Source organism: Rhinoraja longicauda, chromosome 16 (genome assembly GCF_053455715.1).
Source record: "Rhinoraja longicauda isolate Sanriku21f chromosome 16, sRhiLon1.1, whole genome shotgun sequence".
In the NCBI taxonomy this organism is placed as follows: Eukaryota; Metazoa; Chordata; class Chondrichthyes; order Rajiformes; family Arhynchobatidae; genus Rhinoraja; species Rhinoraja longicauda.
This window is the reverse complement of record NC_135968.1, coordinates 3,439,216-3,459,008: the sequence shown is the minus strand read 5'-3', so window position 1 is coordinate 3,459,008 and position 19,793 is coordinate 3,439,216. Positions and strand designations below refer to the sequence as shown.

The window sequence follows — 19,793 nt, the reverse complement described above, 5'->3', positions numbered from 1 at the left end:
TCTTCAGATGAATGTGCCACTGAAATATTTTTTTTAAACAATCTGCTGGAGGAACTCAGCCGGTCAGGCCGCCTTTTGTCAGCCATGTACAGCCTTTTGTCTTGGTGATGCAGCTTCGATACCAACTTGAACTGAAGCCCCGAGAAACAATGCAGATGCAGATGCAGATGCCGAATCTTGAGCAAAAAACAAAGTGCTGGAGGAACTTAGCAGGACAGACAACATCTGTGGAGAGAAATAGGCAGATAATGTGTGGGAGAAATAAGGCAGATGAGGAATCGGATAGAGGAGGAGTGACATAATTCGCACAGGGGCGTGCGTGTAACAAGTTAGATGGGGAGGAGAGTGTTAGGGGGCTTGGTGTACTGAAATTGGAGAATTCAATGTTTGTATCATTGGGTTGTAGGCAATCCAAGTGAATATGAGGTGCTCTTTCAGTTACGTTGTAGGGACATACGGATTAGCGGGGGGTCTCGAACCCTCGGTTGGACTAACGGGTCACGTGGTGCGGGAGCGCGAGGTATAGTTGTGTCTGGCGCCAAACTGGAGAGATGAGATTATATTATATTAGTAGTTAAGTAGTGTGTGTCCAAAGTAAGTGCGTTGCGCCTTGTCACGGTTTTTACCAAGAATAAAGCTTTTGATAATAACGCTCATTTTGGACTCACTACATTGGTGACCCCGAACGTAAGATCTGAAACGAACACGCAGAATGTCACAGGTGGGACCGAGCGCGGGCGAGGTTCACCTACCGCCGTTCTGGGCCCATCAGCCGCACCTGTGGTTTGTGCAGGCGGAATCACAGTTCCATATTAAGAAGGTGGAGAGCGACCAGGAGAAGTTCCATCACCTGGTGAGCTGTCTGCAGGCGGAGGTGGCTGCGCGGGTCAGTCAATACCTGACCAGTCCACCCCAAACGGAGCAGTACGTGGGGCTCAAGAGGCTCCTACTGAGGACTTTCGGCTGGAGCCAGAACCAGCGGGCTCTGAAGCTCCTCCATTTACCAGAGCTGGGGCAGCGGCTGCCGTCGGAGTTGATGACCGAGATGCTGACCTTGGTGGGCGACCATCAGCCGTGTATGGTTTTTGAAGCGGCATTTCGGGAGAAACTACCCCGGGACGACAGGCTAGTGTTGGCCGACGTCTCGTTTGAAGATCCGGTAGCGTTCGCCGAGAAAGCCGACGCGCTCGTCAGGGAGCGGCACACCCGAGACGACTCGGTTAATCGGGTCTCGAGGCCCAGCGGCAGTCGGTGGAGCAGCCGAGAGAGCGACGGATCGGCCGCTATTTCGCAGTCGGCCAGCCAAGAAGGGGCTGCGGAACATGTTTATTGGTCGCGGGCTCAAGCAACAGGGCCGAATAGGCGCGGCTGGTGTTTCTTCCATCGGCGGTGGGGCGGTGAAGCCCGAAACTGCAGAGGCCCGTGTGCGTTTCCGAGAAATGCCTGGGCCGATCGAATGTAGAGGCAGTTTCGATTGGCCGTAATTGCCGCCTCTACGCGACGGACCAAGGTACCGGGATTGTTTTTCTAGTGGAAACGGGAGCGGTTGTGAGTATTGTGCCCCCCTATGACTGTGAAGTTCAAGCGGGGGGGAAGGGGCCGCCCCTCATTGCGGTGAACGGTAGCCCCATCCGCACTTACGGTAAAAGGGCTATGTCCCTGTCCTTCGAGTCCAGGACATTTTGATTGCCAGCCGTTCGGTCCAGGAGCACTTAGTCCATCTCCGCACTATATTCCAGAGGCTGCAGGACCACGGCCTGATTCTGTACCCAGCCAAATGCCAATTCGGCCTGTCGGTGGTAGATTTTTTGGGTCACCGGGTTACATCGGCCGGTGCCACTCCCTTGCCAGCTAAGGTGGAAGCGGTCCGCTCTTTTCCACGCCCTACTACCATCAAGGGTTTGCAGGAATTCGTGGGCATGGTGAACTTTTATCACCGGTTCGTGCCTGCTGCAGCTCGGGTCATGCGCCCCCTTTTTCAATGCCTCGCGGGTAACCCCGCTGAGTTGGCGTGGTCCGCAGCTGCAGAGACGGCTTTTGTCGCGGTCAAACAGGCCCTCGCCAACGCCACCATGCTGGTGCACCCGCGCTCCTCCGCCCCCACGGCGCTGACGGTGGACGCCTCAGACGTGGCGGTAGGTGGGGTTTTGGAGCAGCAGGTCGAAGGTCAATGGCAGCCCCTGGCGTTTTTCAGCCGGCAGCTATCGCGAGCCGAGCTCAAATATAGTACGTTTGATAGGGAACTCCTGGCCCTCTATTTAGCAGTCCGCCACTTCCGTTATTTTTTGGAAGGCCGTTCGTTTGTGGCCTACACGGATCACAAACCTCTGACATTCGCTTTTGCTAAGGTTTCTGATCTGTGGTCGGCTCGCCAGCAGCGGCACCTCACCCTAATTTTGGAGTTTACCACCGATGTCCATCATATTGCGGGTAGGCTTAATGCTGTTGCTGATGCCCTGTCCCGGCCGGCCATTCCCTCCGTGGCCGTGGTAGGAGGACAGGTGGATTTCCAGGAGCTAGCGGAGGCTCAGCGCCTGGAAAAAACGGCCGGGGTGTACACCTCCACAGCCTCGGGACTGCATTTGGCGCAGGTGGCGTGTGGCCCCACAGGTACCAAGTTGTGGTGTGACGTTTCCCTTCCACGCCCTCGCCCGGTGGTGCCTGCCGCCCTGCGGCGTAAGGGTTTTGAGGCTATTCATGGCCTGGCACATCCGTCCATCAGGGCGACTTTGGCCATTGTGGCCGCCCGGTTTGTCTGGCACGGCCTGCGGAAGCAGGTGGCGGCCTGGGCACGGGCCTGTATTCCGTGCCAGACCTCCAAAGTTCATCGCCATGTCCGGCCCCATACCAGAGATTCGAGGTTCCCCCAGTCCGTTTTTTCCACATCCACGTGGATTTGGTGGGTCCATTGCCCTATTCCAGGGGTTATACTCATCTGTTGACGGTGGTGGATCGGTTTACACATTGGCCGGAGGCGCTCCTATTGTCGGACACCTCGGCGGCCTCCTGTGCACGAGCCCTGGCGTTGCATTGTGTGGCCCGTTTCGGCGTACCGGCTATCATCACCACAGATCGGGGAGCCCAGTTCACCTCCTCCCTCTGGGCCGCGCTGGCACAGTTGTATGGGTCTCATTTACAGCAGACCACCGCCTACCATCCCCAATCCAACGGGATGGTGGAGCGTTTCCATCGGCAGCTGAAGGCGTCCCTCTGTGCCCGATTGACCGGCTACGATTGGGCTGACCAGCTGCCTTGGGTCCTCCTCGGCATTCGTACGGCCCCAAAGGCCGTGCTAGGCACATCCTCGACCGAGCTCGTCTACGGTTCGCCCCTGCGGGTGCCGGGTTACATTCTCCCTTTCGCCTCCGCCTTGCCGCCGCCCGTTACGTCGGTGTTGGGTTCCCTCCGGGCACGGGTGGGTTCTCTGGCTCCAGTCCCGACCTCCAGGCACGGAAGCATGGCAGTCCACGTCCCGTCGGACTTGCGGGACTGCGATTTCGTGTTCCTTCGGAAAGATGCCCACCGCCCCCTTCTTCGGCCGGTTTATCAGGGCCCGTTCTAGGTACTTAAAAGAGGGGCTGTCACTTTCACCTTGCGGGTGGGTAATCGCCAGGAGCTCGTTTCGGTATCCCGGCTCAAGCCGGCCCATTTGGACAAGGACCTCCCTGTGTCGGTGGCCCAGCCGCCGCGCAGGGGCCGGCCTATGGCCGCCCCACTGGTCCCGCCAGCGGCGCCTTGTTTGCCACCTCTCGGCCCCCCGCCGCCTATGGTTGGGCCCGGGCCGCCGTTCCCGATCAAGCGCTCTCCGTCGCCTACGCCCTCCGCTTCCGTGGCCCCTCCATCGCCTCCGGCGGCGGCGGCCTCCCCGCCTTCCGTCACATTGGCGGTATCGGTTTCCCCCCTCCGTACGCGTTCCGGGATGGAGGTCCGGGCACCCGTGAGGTATGGTTTCGAGGGTTCTGGGGGGGGTCATGTAGGGACATACGGATTAGCGGGGGGGTCTCGAACCCTCGGTTGGGCTAACGGGTCACGTGGTGTAGGAGCGCGAGGTATAGTTGTGTCTGGCGCCAAACTGGAGAGATGAGATTAGATTATATTAGTAGTTAAGTAGTGTGTGTCCAAAGTAAGTGCGTTGCGCCTTGTCACGGTTTTTACCAAGAATAAAGCTTTTGATAATAACGCTCGTTTTGGACTCACTACAACGTGTGTCCTCACTCTGATAATGGAGGAGGCCGAGCACTGAAAGGTTAGTATGGGAATGGGAAGGTGAATTAAAATGGCTTGCAACTGGGAGCTCCAGCAGACAATGTCGACAGAGTGCAACCTACTATGTCTCTCCAATGTTCTCTTTTTTCCACTCGTTCCTTATCCCCAATCCCTTCCTCCTGTTTTACTTCACTCTTCCTCTTCCTTCTGTATCTGATTCCACATCTGCATCCTTTTGCCTCCAATTCACTTCCAGCCTTTCTCGCTATCCTATCCAACTGCCAACTATTCCTCCTAAGATGATTCCACGATCGCTGATTGTTGCCCCACCTCTTACCCTCACTCTTTACCAAGTTTCATCCCTCTACTCCGTGTGCCAGAAGAAGTTATTCGTATTAGAGGTGCAGCGACGAAACAGGCCCTTCGCCCACGAAGTCCACGCCAATCAATGATCGCCCGTACACTAGTTCTATTCTACACACATGGGGACAATTTACAGCAGCTAATTAATCTAGAAACCTGCACATTTTTGAAATGTGAGAGGAAACCGGAGCATCCAGGTTTCCTACGTACAGACAGTACCCGAGGTCAGGATTGAACTCGTATCTCTGGCACTGTGAGGCAGCAGCTCTACCACTGTACCACTGTACCGCCCCAAGTCTCCCAACCGGAGATGTCGTCTGTGAACTTCTCTCCAGATGCTGAGTTCATCCAGCACTTCGTTTTTCTGTACTGAACCCAATTTGACAATAATGATTTGGTTCCTTGCAGTACTCACCTGCACCACTGGAGGCCAGCGGGGCACCTCCATTCATGGCCTTTGGCTGTGACATCCTTGAGAGATGGAATTGAGACCTGAGTCACCAATGATTATGGTTCAATAACCCCCCCACCCCACACCTTCCCCAAAACCCGGCCTTTCCTGCCTCGCTTTCTTTTTCCGCACTCCTCAACTTTTCAATGTGGAGAAGGTGTAAGACACAGAACTACAGGTTTAAATTAGTAACATTCTTTGGACTTTGAAGAACTTGCTCACATGGAGTGATTGTCACTAGAACTGGACTGTCATATGCGTGGGGGCCAACTTCAGGAATCACTTAAGAATGTATACATGGCAAAACTCGGGAATGTCGGGGTCTTGGATGTGTAAATTTAATAGGACAAGTGTCAATTACATCCTTAACCAGTCCTACGTTGCAACTGGTTTAATATTGTGGTCCCGAGCCGGTCGAATGTATAAGTAGACCGACTCCTTAAACTTGTGAAGATAAATGTTCCCAAACGACAAATCAGTACATATCTGTACTTTTCCAGCGCAACTAATTGCAAATTATGTGAGTTTATGTGTGATTCCGACTCAATCTCTACAAGAATAGTGCAGACAGAGAAGAGAAGACATTTTAAGTGTGTGTGTGGCTAATCATTGAAGGAGGTGAATGTGACCCCACTCAGCTGAGCAGCAGTGGAGAAACATCAGAAAGGAATAGTATGGACAAACATTTAAAAACATATTGTCTAGTCAAGGATACATGGATAATCTGTCACACTCACATAGAATGTAATTATGTCTTTGATCAGGGATTTTTTTCCCGTGGGCTCTTGGTCACTATGGACAGTGGAGGTCACAGTCAGATGGAATGTTTTCCTGCTGCCCGATTTGTTCATAAACTATTACATCTGATATCCTCAGATCTGGTGAAAGGCTATAACTTGAAACATTAGTATGTTCCTCACTCCGCAGATATTATCTGTCCTATGTTTCTCGGAGTTTATATTTCTAATTTTCAATCTGTGCAGCTTTTTGATTCGATGATGATTTCATTCCACTTGTCATAGCTCAGATACCAATTTCAACTGAAGTCAATTTAACAGAGAATTGGATCTTTGCAATAATGTGTGTAACCACTGCGGGGCAGAGGAAGCCACTTCCAAACATTGAGGCTGCAACCACACCGGCTGCTGTAAGTAAAACCAACAGCAATGGGGGCTGTGGAGGGTGTGGGTGAAACAGGGCACAGGAGGATTTTGCTGTGCCTGTCCTGAGGTGGCAGGACTCTATAAAGATTTTCAGAGTCTGAAGAAGGCTCCTGACCCATAATGTCACCATTCTATGTTCTCCAGAGATGCTGCCTGACCTGCTGAGCTACTCCAGCACTTTGTGTCTTTTCTTTAGATAGACCTTTTTTCCCAGTGGAAATGTCAAAGATAAGAGGTCGTAGCTTTAAGGTGAGGGTACGATAAGAGGTCGTAGCTTTAAGGTGTGAAGAGATATCCAGGATATTTTGTATACACAGAGGTTTGTGGGTGCCTGGATCGCGCTGCCAAGCTTGGACATGGAGCCAGATAAACTAAGAGGCTTTGGGAACATGGACATGCAGGGAGTTGAGGGATATGGATCACGTGCAGGCAAACAAGATCAGTTTAAACTGGCCTCATGTTCGGCACAGATGGGATGAAGGGCATGTTCCTGTGCTGTACTGTTTAATAGGAAGAGTTTCTAAATACAAGAGTAGATAGATGCTGGAATCTGGAGCAACAAACAATCTGCAGGAGGAACTCAGCAGATCGAGCAGCATTTGTGGGGAGAAAGGAATTGTCAACGTTTCAGATCAATATACTGTATCAGGGAAGAATTTGGTTCCTTGCAATAATAACCTGAAGCCACTTGGGGGCAGAGGAAGACATCTCCAAACATTGAGGGTGCTGTAACAGTAACCGACAGCCACTGGGGCTGTGGAGGGTGTGGGTGAAACAGTGCACAGGAGGATTCCACTGTGCTTGGATGTTCTGAAACTGCAGGAACTCTTCAGTTGAATGTGCCACTGAAATTTTTTTTTAAAACAATCTGCTGGAGGAACTCAGCATGTCAGGCAGCACCTGTGGAGGGAAATGAATATTCCACATTTTAGGTTAAGACCTTTCCACCCATTGGAAGTGACGGATTGGGAAAGGGCAGGATTTTATACATGTACAGCTTTTTGTCTTGGTGATGCAGCTTAGATACCAACTTCAACTGAAGCCCCGAGAAACAATGCAGATGCAGATGCAGATGCCGAATCTTGACCAAAAAACAAAGTGCTAGAGGAACTTAGCAGGACAGACAACATCTGTGGAGAGAAATGGGCAGATAATGTTTGGAGAGAAATGAGGCAGATGTGGAATCGGACAGAGGAGGAGTGACATAATTCGCACAGGGGCGTGCGTGTAACAAGTTAGATGGGGAGGAGAGTGTTAGGGGGGTTGGTGTACTGAAATTGGAGAATTCAATGTTTGTATCATTGGGTTGTAGGCTATCCAAGTGAATATGAGGTGCTTTTCTTTCAGTTACGTGTGTCCTCACTCTGATAATGGAGGAGGCCGAGCACTGAAAGGTTAGTATGGGAATGGGAAGGGGAATTAAAATGGCTTGCAACTGGGAGCTCCAGCAGACAATGTGGACAGAGTGCAACCTACTATGTCTCTCCAATTTTCTCTTTTTTCCGCTCGTTCCTTATCCCTAATCCCTTCCTCCTGTTTTACTTCACTCTTCCTCTTCCTTCTGTATCTGATTCCACATCTGCATCCTTTTGCCTCCAATTCACTTCCACCTTTTCTCGCTATCCTATCCAACTGCCAACTATTCCTCTTAAGATGATTCCACGATCGCTGATTGGTGCCCCACCTCTTACCTTCACTCTTTACCAAGTTTCATCCCTCTACTCCGTGTGCCACAAGAAGTTATTCGTTTTAGAAATACAGCGAGGAAACAGGCACTTCGCCCACGAAATCCACGCAAATCAATGATCGCCTGTACACTAGTTCTGTTCTACACACATGTGGACAATTTACAGAAGCTAATTAACCTAGAAACCTGCACATTTTTGAAATGTGAGAGGAAACCGGAGCACCCAGGTTTCCTACGTACAGACAGTACCCGAGGTCAGGATTGAACTCAGAACTCTGGCACTGTGAGGCAGCAGCTCTACCACTGTACCGCCCCAAGTCTCCCAACCGGAGATGTCATCTGTGAACTTCTCTCCAGATGCTGAGTTCATCCTGCACTTAGTTTTTCTGTACTGAACCCAATTTGACAATAATGATTTGGTTCCTTGCAGTACTCACCTGCACCACTGGAGGCCAGAGGGCACCTCCATTCACGGCCTTTGGCTGTGACATCCTTGAGAGATGGAATTGAGACCCGAGTCACCAATGATTATGGTTCAATAAACACACCCCCCCCCCCCCCCCCCACCTGGCCTTTCCTGCCTCGCTTTCTTTTTCCGCACTCTTCAACTTTTCAATGTGGAGAAGGAGTAAGACACAGAACTACAGGTTTAAATTAGTAACAATCTTTCTAGTCACTAGAACTGGACTGTCATATGCATGGGGATCAACTTCAGGAATCACTTAAGAATGAATACATGGCAAAACACGGGAATGTCGGGGTCTTGGATGTGTAAATTTAATAGGACAAGTATCAATTATATCCTTAACCATTCCTACATCGCAACTGGTTTAATATTGTGGCCCCGAGCCCGTCGAATGTATAAATAGACCGACTCCTTAAACTTGTGAAGATAAATTTTCCCAAACGACAAATCAGTACATATCTGTACTTTTCCAGTGCAACTAATTGCAAATTATGTGAGTTTATGTGTGATTCCGACTCAATCTCTACAAGAATAGTGCAGACAGAGAAGAGAAGACATTTTAAGTGTGTGTGTGGCTAATCATCGAAGGAGGTGAATGTGGCCCCACTCAGCTGAGCAGCAGTGGAGAAACATCAGAAAGGAATGGTATGGACAAACATTTTAAAACATATTGTCTAGTCAAGGATACATGGATAATCTGTCGCACTCACATAGAATGTAATTATGTCTTTGATCAGGGATTTTTTTCCCGTGGGCTCTTGGTCACTATGGACAGTGGAGGTCACAGTCAGATGGAATGTTTTCCTGCTGCCCGATTTGTTCATAAAAAATTACATCTGATATCCTCAGATCTGGTGAAAGGCTATAACTTGAAACATTAGTATGTTCCTCACTCCGCAGATATTATCTGTCCTATGTTTCTCGGAGTTTATATTTCTAATTTTCAATCTGTGCAGCTTTTTGATTCGATGATGATTTCATTCCACTTGTCATAGCTCAGATACCAATTTCAACTGAAGTCAATTCAACAGAGAATTGGATCTTTGCAATAATGTGTGTAACCACTGCGGGGCAGAAGAAGCCACTTCCAAACATTGAGGCTGCAACCACACCGGCTGCTGTAAGAGCAACCAACAGCAATGGGGGCTGTGGAGGGTGTGGGTGAAACAGGGCACAGGAGGATTTTGCTGTGCCTGTCCTGAGGTGGCAGGACTCTATAAAGATTTTCAGAGTCTGAAGAAGGCTCCTGACCCATAATGTCACCATTCTATGTTCTCCAGAGATGCTGCCTGACCTGCTGAGCTACACCAGCACTTTGTGTCTTTTCTTTAGATAGACCTTTTTTTCCCAGTGGAAATGTCAAAGATAACAGGTCGTAGCTTTAAGGTGAGGGTATGATAAGAGGTCGTAGCTTTAAGGTGTGAAGAGATGTCCCGGATATTTTGTATACACAGAGGTTTGTGGGTGCTTGGATCGCGCTGCCAAGCTTGGACATGGAGCCAGATAAACTAAGAGGCTTTGGGAACATGGACATGCAGGGAGTTGAGGGATATGGATCACGTGCAGGCAAACAAGATCAGTTTAAACTGGCCTCATGTTCGGCACAGATGGGATGAAGGGCATGTTCCTGTGCTGTACTGTTTAATAGGAAGAGTTTCTAAATACAAGAGTAGATAGATGCTGGAATCTGGAGCAACAAACAATCTGCAGGAGGAACTCAGCAGGTCGAGCAGCATTTGTGGGGAGAAAGGAATTGTCAACGTTTCAGATCAATATACTATATCAGGGAAGAATTTGGTTCCTTGCAATAATAACCTGAAGCCACTTGGGGGCAGAGGAAGACATCTCCAAACATTGAGGGTGCTGTAACAGTAACCGACAGCCACTGGGGCTGTGGAGGGTGTGGGTGAAACAGTGCACAGGAGGATTCCACTATGCTTGGATGTCCTGCGACTGCAGGAGCTCTTCAGATGAATATACCATTTAAAGTTTTTTTTTAAACAATCTGTAAAGGAACTCAGCCGGTCAGGCAGCATCTATGGAGGAAAATGGATATTCGACATTTTAGGTTAAAACCTTTCCACCCATTGGACGTGACGGATTGGGAAAGGGCAGCGTTTTATGCATGCACAGCTTTTTGTCTTGGTGATGCAGCTTACATACCAACTTGAATTGAAGCCTCGAGACACAGGATGCCAGAATCTTGAGCAAAAAACAAAGTGCGAGAGGACAGACAGCATCTGTAGGGAGAAATGAGCAGATGATGTTTGGAGAGAAATGAGGCAGATGAGGAATCAGATAGAGGAGGAGCGACATAATTCACACAGGGGCATGTAACAAGTCAGATGGGGAGGAGAGTGTTAAGGGGGCTGGTGTACCTGAAATTGGAGAATTCAATGTTCATGTTATTGGGTTTATAGACAATAGGTGTAGGAGTAGGCCATTCGGCCCTTCGAGCCAGTACCGCCATTCAATGTGATCATGTTCAGATAATAGACAATAGGTGCAGGAGGAGACCATTCGGCCCTTCGAGCCAGCACCGCCATTCAATGTGATCATGGCTGATCATTCTCAATCAGTACCCCGTTCCTGCCTTCTCCCCATACCCCCTCACTCCGCTATCCTTAAGAGCTCTATCCAGCTCTCTCTTGAATGCATTCAGAGAATTGGCCTCCACTGCCTTGTGAGGCAGAGAATTCCACAGATTCACAACTCTCTGACTGAAAAAGTTTTTCCTCATCTCAGTTTTAAATGGCCTACCCCTTATTCTTAAACTGTGGCCCCTTGTTCTGGACTCCCCCAACATTGGGAACATGTTTCCTGCCTCTAACGTGTCCAACCCCTTAATAATCGTATACGTTTCGATAAGATCTCCTCTCATCCTTCTAAATTCCAGTGTATACAAGCCTAGTCGCTCCAGTCTTTCAACATATAAATATGTCTTTGAAGTTTAAAAAAAACTGTTGGAGGAACTCAGTGGGTCAGTTGGCATCTGTGGAGGGAAATACACCGTCGATGTTTCAGATCAAGATCCTCATTAAAAATGATGGACAGAGAAATGACAAGGTATTGATTCATCAGTTAGTAACTCGCGGAGAAGGCAGAGCTTTATCCACAGGGTGGTGAATCTGTCGAATTCTTTGCCACAGACGATTGTGGAGGCAAAGTCAGTGGATATATTTAAGGAAGAGATAGGTAGATTCCTGATTAGTTCAGGTGTCAGAGGTTATAGGGAGAAGGCAGGAGAATGGGGTTAGGAGGGAGAAATAGATCAGCCATGATTGAATGGTGGAGTAGATTTGATGGGCCGAAGGGCCCTATTTTACTCCTATCACTTATGATCTTTACAACAGGATATCAAGGACATTTTATACACTCCTGATTTCGTTTTTGGTTCTGTTGCAACTTTCAATATTGAGACTTCCCGTGACACAGTGCCTGTTCATCATCCAGGACTGCTCGAGCTTGTTTGTATTTGTGGTTGCCCTGCAGTTCAAAATAATTATACATTTGAAGCCAAGAACAACCACTTGCATTTGCAGAGTGGCATTAATGTAGCTAATCATGACAAGGTGCCTTCCAGCAAGATATGTCAGATATCCGGTCATGGAGAGAGATGGATTGCAGGTGAGTCAGAGTGTGGCCAAGGAGCAGTCAGGAAACTAAGCGCAAGTCTATTAGGAAGATATAATAATAATAATAATAATAATAAACATTTATTTTTTATAGCGCTTTTCCAGATGCTGAAAGACGCTTTACAAAAACAGTCAAGACATAAAAACAAATAAACGAACTGTCCTGACGGAGAAGTGGCGAACAAATAGCGCCAGCGTCCTCTCACGTCAGGGTCCGGCAGTAAACAATAAAGTTCACAAGACTCACAATTACAATTTTTAACACAAACAGCCATCACAGTGATTGCTCCAGGCACACCCTCACTGTGATGGAAGGCAAAGAAAAGTCTTATCTCCTCCTCATTCTTCTCCCGTGGTGCCACGAGGCGATCGAGGCTCCCGACTTTTGAAGCCCCCACCGGGCGATGGAAAGTCCCAGGGCCGAGCCGAGCAGGCCGATGAAGGTCCTGAGCCCCCACTGGGTGATGGAAAGTGCTGCGGCCAGGCCACGCAGGGCGATGAAGGGCCTGCGAGCGGGTCGATCAAACCGCTACGGCTGGAGCTCCCGAAAGCCGGTCGCCAGCCAGGGACCTGCGAACTCCCGATGTCGCGGTCTGCAGGGCCCACGGCCGAAGCCTCCGAGATGGTAATTACAGGCCCTGCGACCGGAGTCTTCAAGGTCGATCCCAGCTGGAGGCCGCCGACTCCATGGTGTTAGGCCGTAGCGCGAACGGAGATACGACACGATAAAGGTCGCATCTCCGTTGAGGAGGAGATTGGAAAAAAAGGTTTCCCCCACCCCCCCCCCCCCCCACCACCCCCCACATACACAGATTTTAAAATAAATCAAAAGAAACATTTAAACGATAACAAAGACAAAAACAAAAAAATGACAGAGAGACTGCCGGTGAGCCGCAGCTGCAGAACACAGCCACGCCCCCTTGCTCAATGGTTTGGGCTAACATGTGTAAGATTTGAGAAGTTTTCCCTCATTCTGAAAGCAACACCAAACCAAAGAGCTGCAGTTTGGACATTTTAAACGGGAGACTGGGGCTGATAGCGGAGAAAGGCTGCGGTCAGTTTACCAAGGGATGTCACAATCTGTGGGTCCTAAAATGGCCGCAGGACCTCGTGACCAGCCACAAGAGCAAAAACCTTACAGCCCAGTCTCTAGGTTTCTGCAAAGCCATGGCCAGAACAATGGATGGGTATTGGCCATGCAGAAACCTGCGAAACCAGGTCGAAGTCCAGACACTGGGGCGCTGACATCAGCATACTAACAATGCCCCAAGCCGACCTACACAGTTAATCTCGTTAAGGGGGCACAATAGCCCATAGAAAATTACCTGGTAGGTGATGGGAAACCAGTTATACCCATCACCTCGCAACGAAATACCAATTAACACCGTCTGGCCATCCCCGGTACCCCCGGACATAAGCGCAGATCAGAGAGAAAACTCATACATATCTTTTAAACAAAGAGATCCCAAGATCTGGCGGGAGATAGGACGGGCCAGAATTAGTATAACTGGCCACGACTTTTGGGTTTTAAACTCATGCAAGAAACAAGTCAAACGGATGCAGGAGGAAGAAAAGACAGGCAAGAAGAAGCGAAGTGCAAGAGAGAGGAACAGGCACGCAACTCGAGAAGAAATACGGCAAGAAAACCTGCAAGGAACGCAAGAAACGGAAGGAAGAAACTCAGGGGGCAAGCACGACCCTCACGGAAAGCAGCGGAGAAGCAGCACGAACAGCCAGTAACCCCAGTAATAGCCCCATGGTGAGCATGTACCCCGATCCTGCATATCCTGGACATAGTTTAGTGTAGAGGGGAGGGTGGTTTGAATAAACGTGTGTGTGTAAAGGAATATGTGTTGGTCAATTTTGCGATGTGTCGTACGTTCCCCATCTTACAGTCGTGTATATGTCTTGTAGAACTGTGCGTTTTAGAATTCAGAGTAAAAGGTATTCATGTATATGTCTTGTAGAACTGTGCGTTTTATGATTCATAGTCAAAAGTATTCATGTAATTCGGTATGTGTCTTATAGATATGTCTTATAGAACTGTATAAGTATTCATGGACAATAGTCCCAAGCGCTCAATAAAAGCCTTTTCTATTTAAACCCTGGTCTTCAAATCTGGTCTGGTTGAATTTTTCTGCACTATAAACGCTCCTGCATCTAAGTCCAGTGTCTAGAACCGTAAGGGGTGAGTGGGTCGAACCACTCACGGGGAACCAGTGTGCGCGGCCTGGTCAAGGGATCAGAGCAAGGCACGGGGACCTTAGGTCGGGCGAAAGCTCGGCGCAGAAACCCCTTACACATGTACAGATTATATCTAGAAGTCTGACATGGAGCCTATGACAGAATGGAGGGCATGGAAATGGCATCAATAATATGGATTTAAATTAATAAGGAGTAAGACACAGAATTTCAGGTTTAAATTAATAGTTTGACTCTGGTGAAGTTTCTCAGTGTAATTATCCCAGTATGGACTCCCAAATATCAAAATTCAGGTGGAGGAAGGAACTGCAGATGCTGGTTTAAACAGATGATAGACACAAAATGCTAGAGTAAGTCAGTGGGACAGGCAGCGTAATTGAGTTTATGTTGCGATCCTCAGTCTATTTGATAAATAAACCAACTCCTTAAACCAGAAGATATAATTTCACGAACAATAAATGAGTATCATCGCTGCACTTTCCCCAGAACAGTTAGTTGCAGGACTGACCGATCCATATCTGAATGGTTCCACAATTCAAAGAGACACAAAACCAGTTAAAGTGTTGTTACTTTATTCACTGATGTGGGGCTGTTACAGATACAAATTATAGACATATTACTCTCTTGATATCAGAAAGAAAGGTTTGGCAGATAGTCATTGACTCATACAGCTCAGAAACAGGCCCTTTGACCCAACGTCAATGGTGACTAAGTTATCCCAACTAAGCTAGTCCCAATTGCATGTGTTTGGTTCATATATCTCTAAATCATTTTATAGATTAAAAGATCACCCCTCAGTTCCCAGCAAATAAAACCATAGCCTGCCCAACCTTGCCCTCTGGCTCAGCCCTTCGAGCCCTGGCAACATCCTCATGAATCTTCTCTGCACTTTATCCAACTTAACGATATCCTTCCTACAGCAGGGTGACCAAAACTGAACACAATACTCTAAATGTGGCTTTGCCTGCGTCTGGTGCAACTGAAACACAATGTCCCAACTTCTACACTCAATATCTTGACTGATGAAGGGCAATGCTCCAAAAGCCTTCTCTACCACCCAATCCACTTGTGATTCCTGCCCCGTTTGACTTCCGACAAGGTCACAAGGTTTTAAGTGATAGGAGTAGAATTAGGTAATTCAGCCCATCAAATCTACTCCGCCATTCAATCATGATTGATCTATTTCTCCTTCCGAACCCCATTCTCCTGCCTTCTCCCGATAGCCTCTGACACCTGTACTAATCAAGAATCTATCTATCTCTGCCTTAAAAATATCCACTGAAGTAGTCTCCACAGCCTATTGTGGCAAATAATTCCACAGATTCAACACCCTCTGACTAGAGAAATGTCTCCTCATTTCCTTCCTAACAGAACGTCCTTTAATTCTGATGCTATGACCTCCAGTCCTCGACTCTCCCACTAGTGGAAACATCCTTTCCACATCCACTCTATCCAAGCCTTTCACTATTCTGTATGTTTCAATGAAGTGCCCCCCACCGTCACCCGCAAGTACAAGTCCAGTGCCGACAAACGCTCATCATACTCATCCTGGGATCATTCTTATAAACTTGCTCTGGACCCTCTCCAAAACCAGCACATCCTTTCTCAGATATTGTGCCCAAAATTGCTCAGAATATTCCAAATGCGGCCTGACCAGCGCCTTAGAGAGCCTCAACATTACATCCCTGTTTTTGTATACAAGCCCTCTTGAAATAAATGCTCACATTGAGTTTGCTTTATTTACTACTGATTCGACTTGCACATTAACTTTTTGGGAATTCTGCACCAGCACTCCCAAGTCAATTTGCACCACTGATTTCTGGATTCTCTCCCCATTTAGAAAATAGTCTACGCCTTTATTCCTACTCCAAAAATGCATGAGTCCACAATTTGCTACACTATATTCCATTTGCCACTTCTCTGCCCACTCACCCAAACTGTCCAAGTCCTTCTGCAGAGTCCCTGCTTTCTCTACACTACCTACCCCTCCACCTATTTTTGTATCATCCGCAAACTTGGCCACAAAGCCTTCAATCCCCTCGTCCAAATCATTAATATACAACGTGAAGAGTAGCGGCCACAGCACCGACCCTTGCGTAACTCCACTAGTCACTGGCAGCCAACCAGAAAAAGGCCCTTTTATTGCCACTCTTTGTCTTCTGCCATCCAGCTAACCTGCTATCCATGCTGGGCTCTGCCCTTTGATACCGTGGGCTCTCATCTTTCTTAGGAGCCTAACATGTGGCACCTTATCAAAGGCTTTCTGAAAATCCAAGTAAACAACATCTACTGACTCTCCTTTGTCTGTCCTGCTATTTATTTCTTCAAAGATTTTCCAGCTAATTTGTCAAGCTAGACCTCCCCTTCAAAAAGCCATGCCAACTTCAGCCTATTTCATCGTGAACTTCTAAGTACCCCGTAACCTCATCCTTTATAATGGGCTCTAAAATCTTACCAACCACCAAAGCCAGACGATAGTTCCAACTATTCTGCTTTGCTCCCTTCTTGTGCAGCGGGGTAATATTGGCAATTTTCCAATTATCTGGGACCATTCCTGACTCCAGTGATTCTTGAAATAGCACGATCAATGCCTCCACAATCTCCAAAGCCACCTCTTTCAGAACCCTAGGCTGCAGTCCAGAAAGGGTGACTTTTCCACCTTCAGCTTGCCAAGCACCTGGTCATAGCCACTCCACTAACTTCCACCTCCTGACTCTCTTGAACTTCAGGCACGTTGCTGGTGTCTTCTACTGTGAAGACTATTGCAAAAAAGTTATTCAACTTCTCTGCCATTTCTTTATTCCCCATTATCACTTCTCCTGCATCACTCTTGCCTCTTTCCTGCTCTTTATATAACTGAAGAAACTCTTGCTATCCTCTTTTATATTATTGGCTAGCTTTTGTCTCCATATTCCCTTTTTAGTTACCTTATGTTGTTCCTTAAAACCTTTCCCAATCCTCTGGTGTCCGACTAATCTTTGCTGTGTTATACGTTTCTTTTAGTTTTACACTGTCCTTGACTTTCCTTGTCAGCCACGGTCGCCTCTTTCTCCCCTTAGAATCTTTCTTTCTCTTTGGAATGAAACAATCCCGCATATTCCGGTTTATTCTCAGAAATTCCTGCCATCGCTATTCCACTGTCATCTCTGCTAGGGTCCCTTTCCAGTCAACTTTGGCCAGCTCTTCCCTCATGCCTTGTAGTCCCCTTTGTTCAGCTGCAATACCGACACGTCCGATTTCACCTTCTCCCTTTCAAATTGCAGGTTAAAACTTATCATATTGAGGTTCTCAAAGTGCAAGATTTTGTTATAGGCATTAAACACCATTACCCATTCCTCATCCCACTTGCCAAACCGCTCCAGATTCTGTTGTAGTTTTTGATAACCATCTTCACTGTCTACGAAACCACCAACTTTAGTGTAATTTACAAACTAACTAATCATGCCTTGGACATTGTCATCCAAATCGTTGATATCAACCACAAACATTAGTGGGCCCAGTAACGATGCCTGAGGTACACACTATCAGTCACAGGCTTCAGTCTGAAAAACAACCTTCCACCACCACCCTCTGATTCCTTCCATCCTATCCTTCCAGAGCAGCTTACCAAGCAAGACCTTATCAAAGTCCTTGCTGAAGTCAATATAGGCAATAGATATTCATAAGGCATGATCTTCCAAATACAAATCCATGCCGACTATCCCTAATCAGCCCTGTCCATCCAAATGCATATATGTCTTATCCTCAGAATCCTCTCCTGTAACTTACACTACCATAGATGTTATGCTCGCTGGTCTACAGTTTCCAGGTTTTTTCCTGCAGCCCTTCTTAATTAGAAACATTAGCCACCCTCCTGTTATCCAGCACCTCACTTGTGCCTAATGATGATTCATACATCAGCCAGGGCTCCTACAATTTCTTCTCTAGCTTTCCACAATTTCCTCAGATATATCTGATGAAGCCCAGTGGATTTATCTACCTTCATATGCCTTCAGACATTCAGCACCTCAGCTGTATTATATGGACTGTCCTGAAAACATCTCCATTAACTTTCCCAAGTTCCCGAGCCTTCATGTCTTTCTCCAAAATAAAAACACACGAGAGACTCATTGAGGACCTTGTCCATCTCCTGTGGCGCCGCACACAGACACTCTTGGTATCTGAGGGGCTATATTTTCTCCTTATTCTCTCTCATTACCTTTCCTTTAATGTACTTATCAAATCTCTTTGGATTCTCATCTGCCAGATATCTTCTTCCTCCTCCTTGCCCTCCTGATTTCCTTCATAAGTCTAAGAAAATAACTGCAGGCGCTGGTACAAATCGAAGGTATTTATTCACAAAATGCTGGAGTAACTCAGCAGGTCAGGCAGCATCTCAGGAGAGAAGGAATGGGTGACGTTTCGGGTCGAGACCCTTCTTCAGACTGATCAGTCTGAAGAAGGATCCTTCATAAGTCTGCTCCTCAGTCCCAGGGATACACTTGGAGACCTCGTCAGCTGACAACCCTTCATCCACACTGGGTCAGCAGACTATTGATTCTCTGTAAATACCCACATTTATTGTCCATTCATCTTCAGAGCCAATCAAAATCTCAGTTCCCACAGTGATTCAGATTTGATTGTGGTCCAGGCTGCAGCTTCAGTCTTAAACCTGATTCACTGAGCAGCCTTGGTTCTCATCAGCAAACATCAGCTCAAACACATTATACAGGGATTCTGCCTACAGCTTTTTGTAATGTTTCAAAGGCAGCTTGTGCAACTTTTTAGTTTGTCCTTAGTTTATTGCTTTGATGCTGCCAATTCCCATCTACCTGATCACTTCAACTACAGTCATCAGGGTGGATCTCTACGATCAGCTCGAGCAAACACAGAATAAGTTGCTGGTGGGAGTCTCTCAGCTCCTTCAGAACCTAAATGCAAGTGTACTTACGTCTGGATAGCTTGTTCCCATTACTTAATCAGTGTAATCATGATCAATAACAATCACCATTACTTTGAGCCCGTTTCTAAACGTGGCAAATTTTCTGAAATGAGGAGAGGGTCTTCATTGCCCATTGGTTTTGAATTTTTCAGCCCCATTCCGTGTGGTAAACATGAACCTGTTGGTGCAAAACACAGCATCAGAATTGTATTTCCATATGTAAAGCAGTGTGTTTATTCTTTTTAGTAACACGGCTCTGCTGGGAGGGCCCCCTGCTCAAATTAAACCTGCCTGTGCAACCTGAGAGGAAGTGTAAGGAGAAGGACTGTGTCTAAATGTTATCACAGAGTTTCAGACATCTGGCAGTTATTAATAACAAATGGCTGCTGAGTTTCAAGTAAATCAATGGCTGTCTTTGATATCTCGTGTAGTTTTCATCCAAGTTAATATAAACTTAAGATCCTGAGGTTTCATTTGGACAAAAAGCAATCTCTGCCCTCCCTCTACTCAATCCCGTGAAATCCTCAGCTGGGGCAGTGTCTTCACATTGCTGTAATGAAGTGGATCTCCCTCCTCCTAGAAGCCCAGAGCAACGTGTAGCAGTCTGTGGCCCATGGGAGGTATTGTGAGGTGTTGATTTGTTCAATGGTTTATTTGGTTTTTACAGGTTTAAATTGTCTGCCATGAGCAGTCATGATA

At 47.5% G+C, this 19,793-nt stretch overlaps 1 protein-coding gene across 1 annotated transcript in view; it reads left to right on the top strand.

Annotated features, from left to right (window-relative positions):
- LOC144601390 (epimerase family protein SDR39U1-like) overlaps positions 1-19,793 on the top strand; it is a 29,150-nt gene that overhangs the window by 4,379 nt on the left and 4,978 nt on the right. Inside the window, exon 3 of the mRNA XM_078413463.1 lies at positions 11,829-11,963. Coding sequence (XP_078269589.1) covers positions 11,829-11,963 — 135 coding nt within the window. The remainder of the gene's footprint in view (positions 1-11,828; positions 11,964-19,793) is intronic.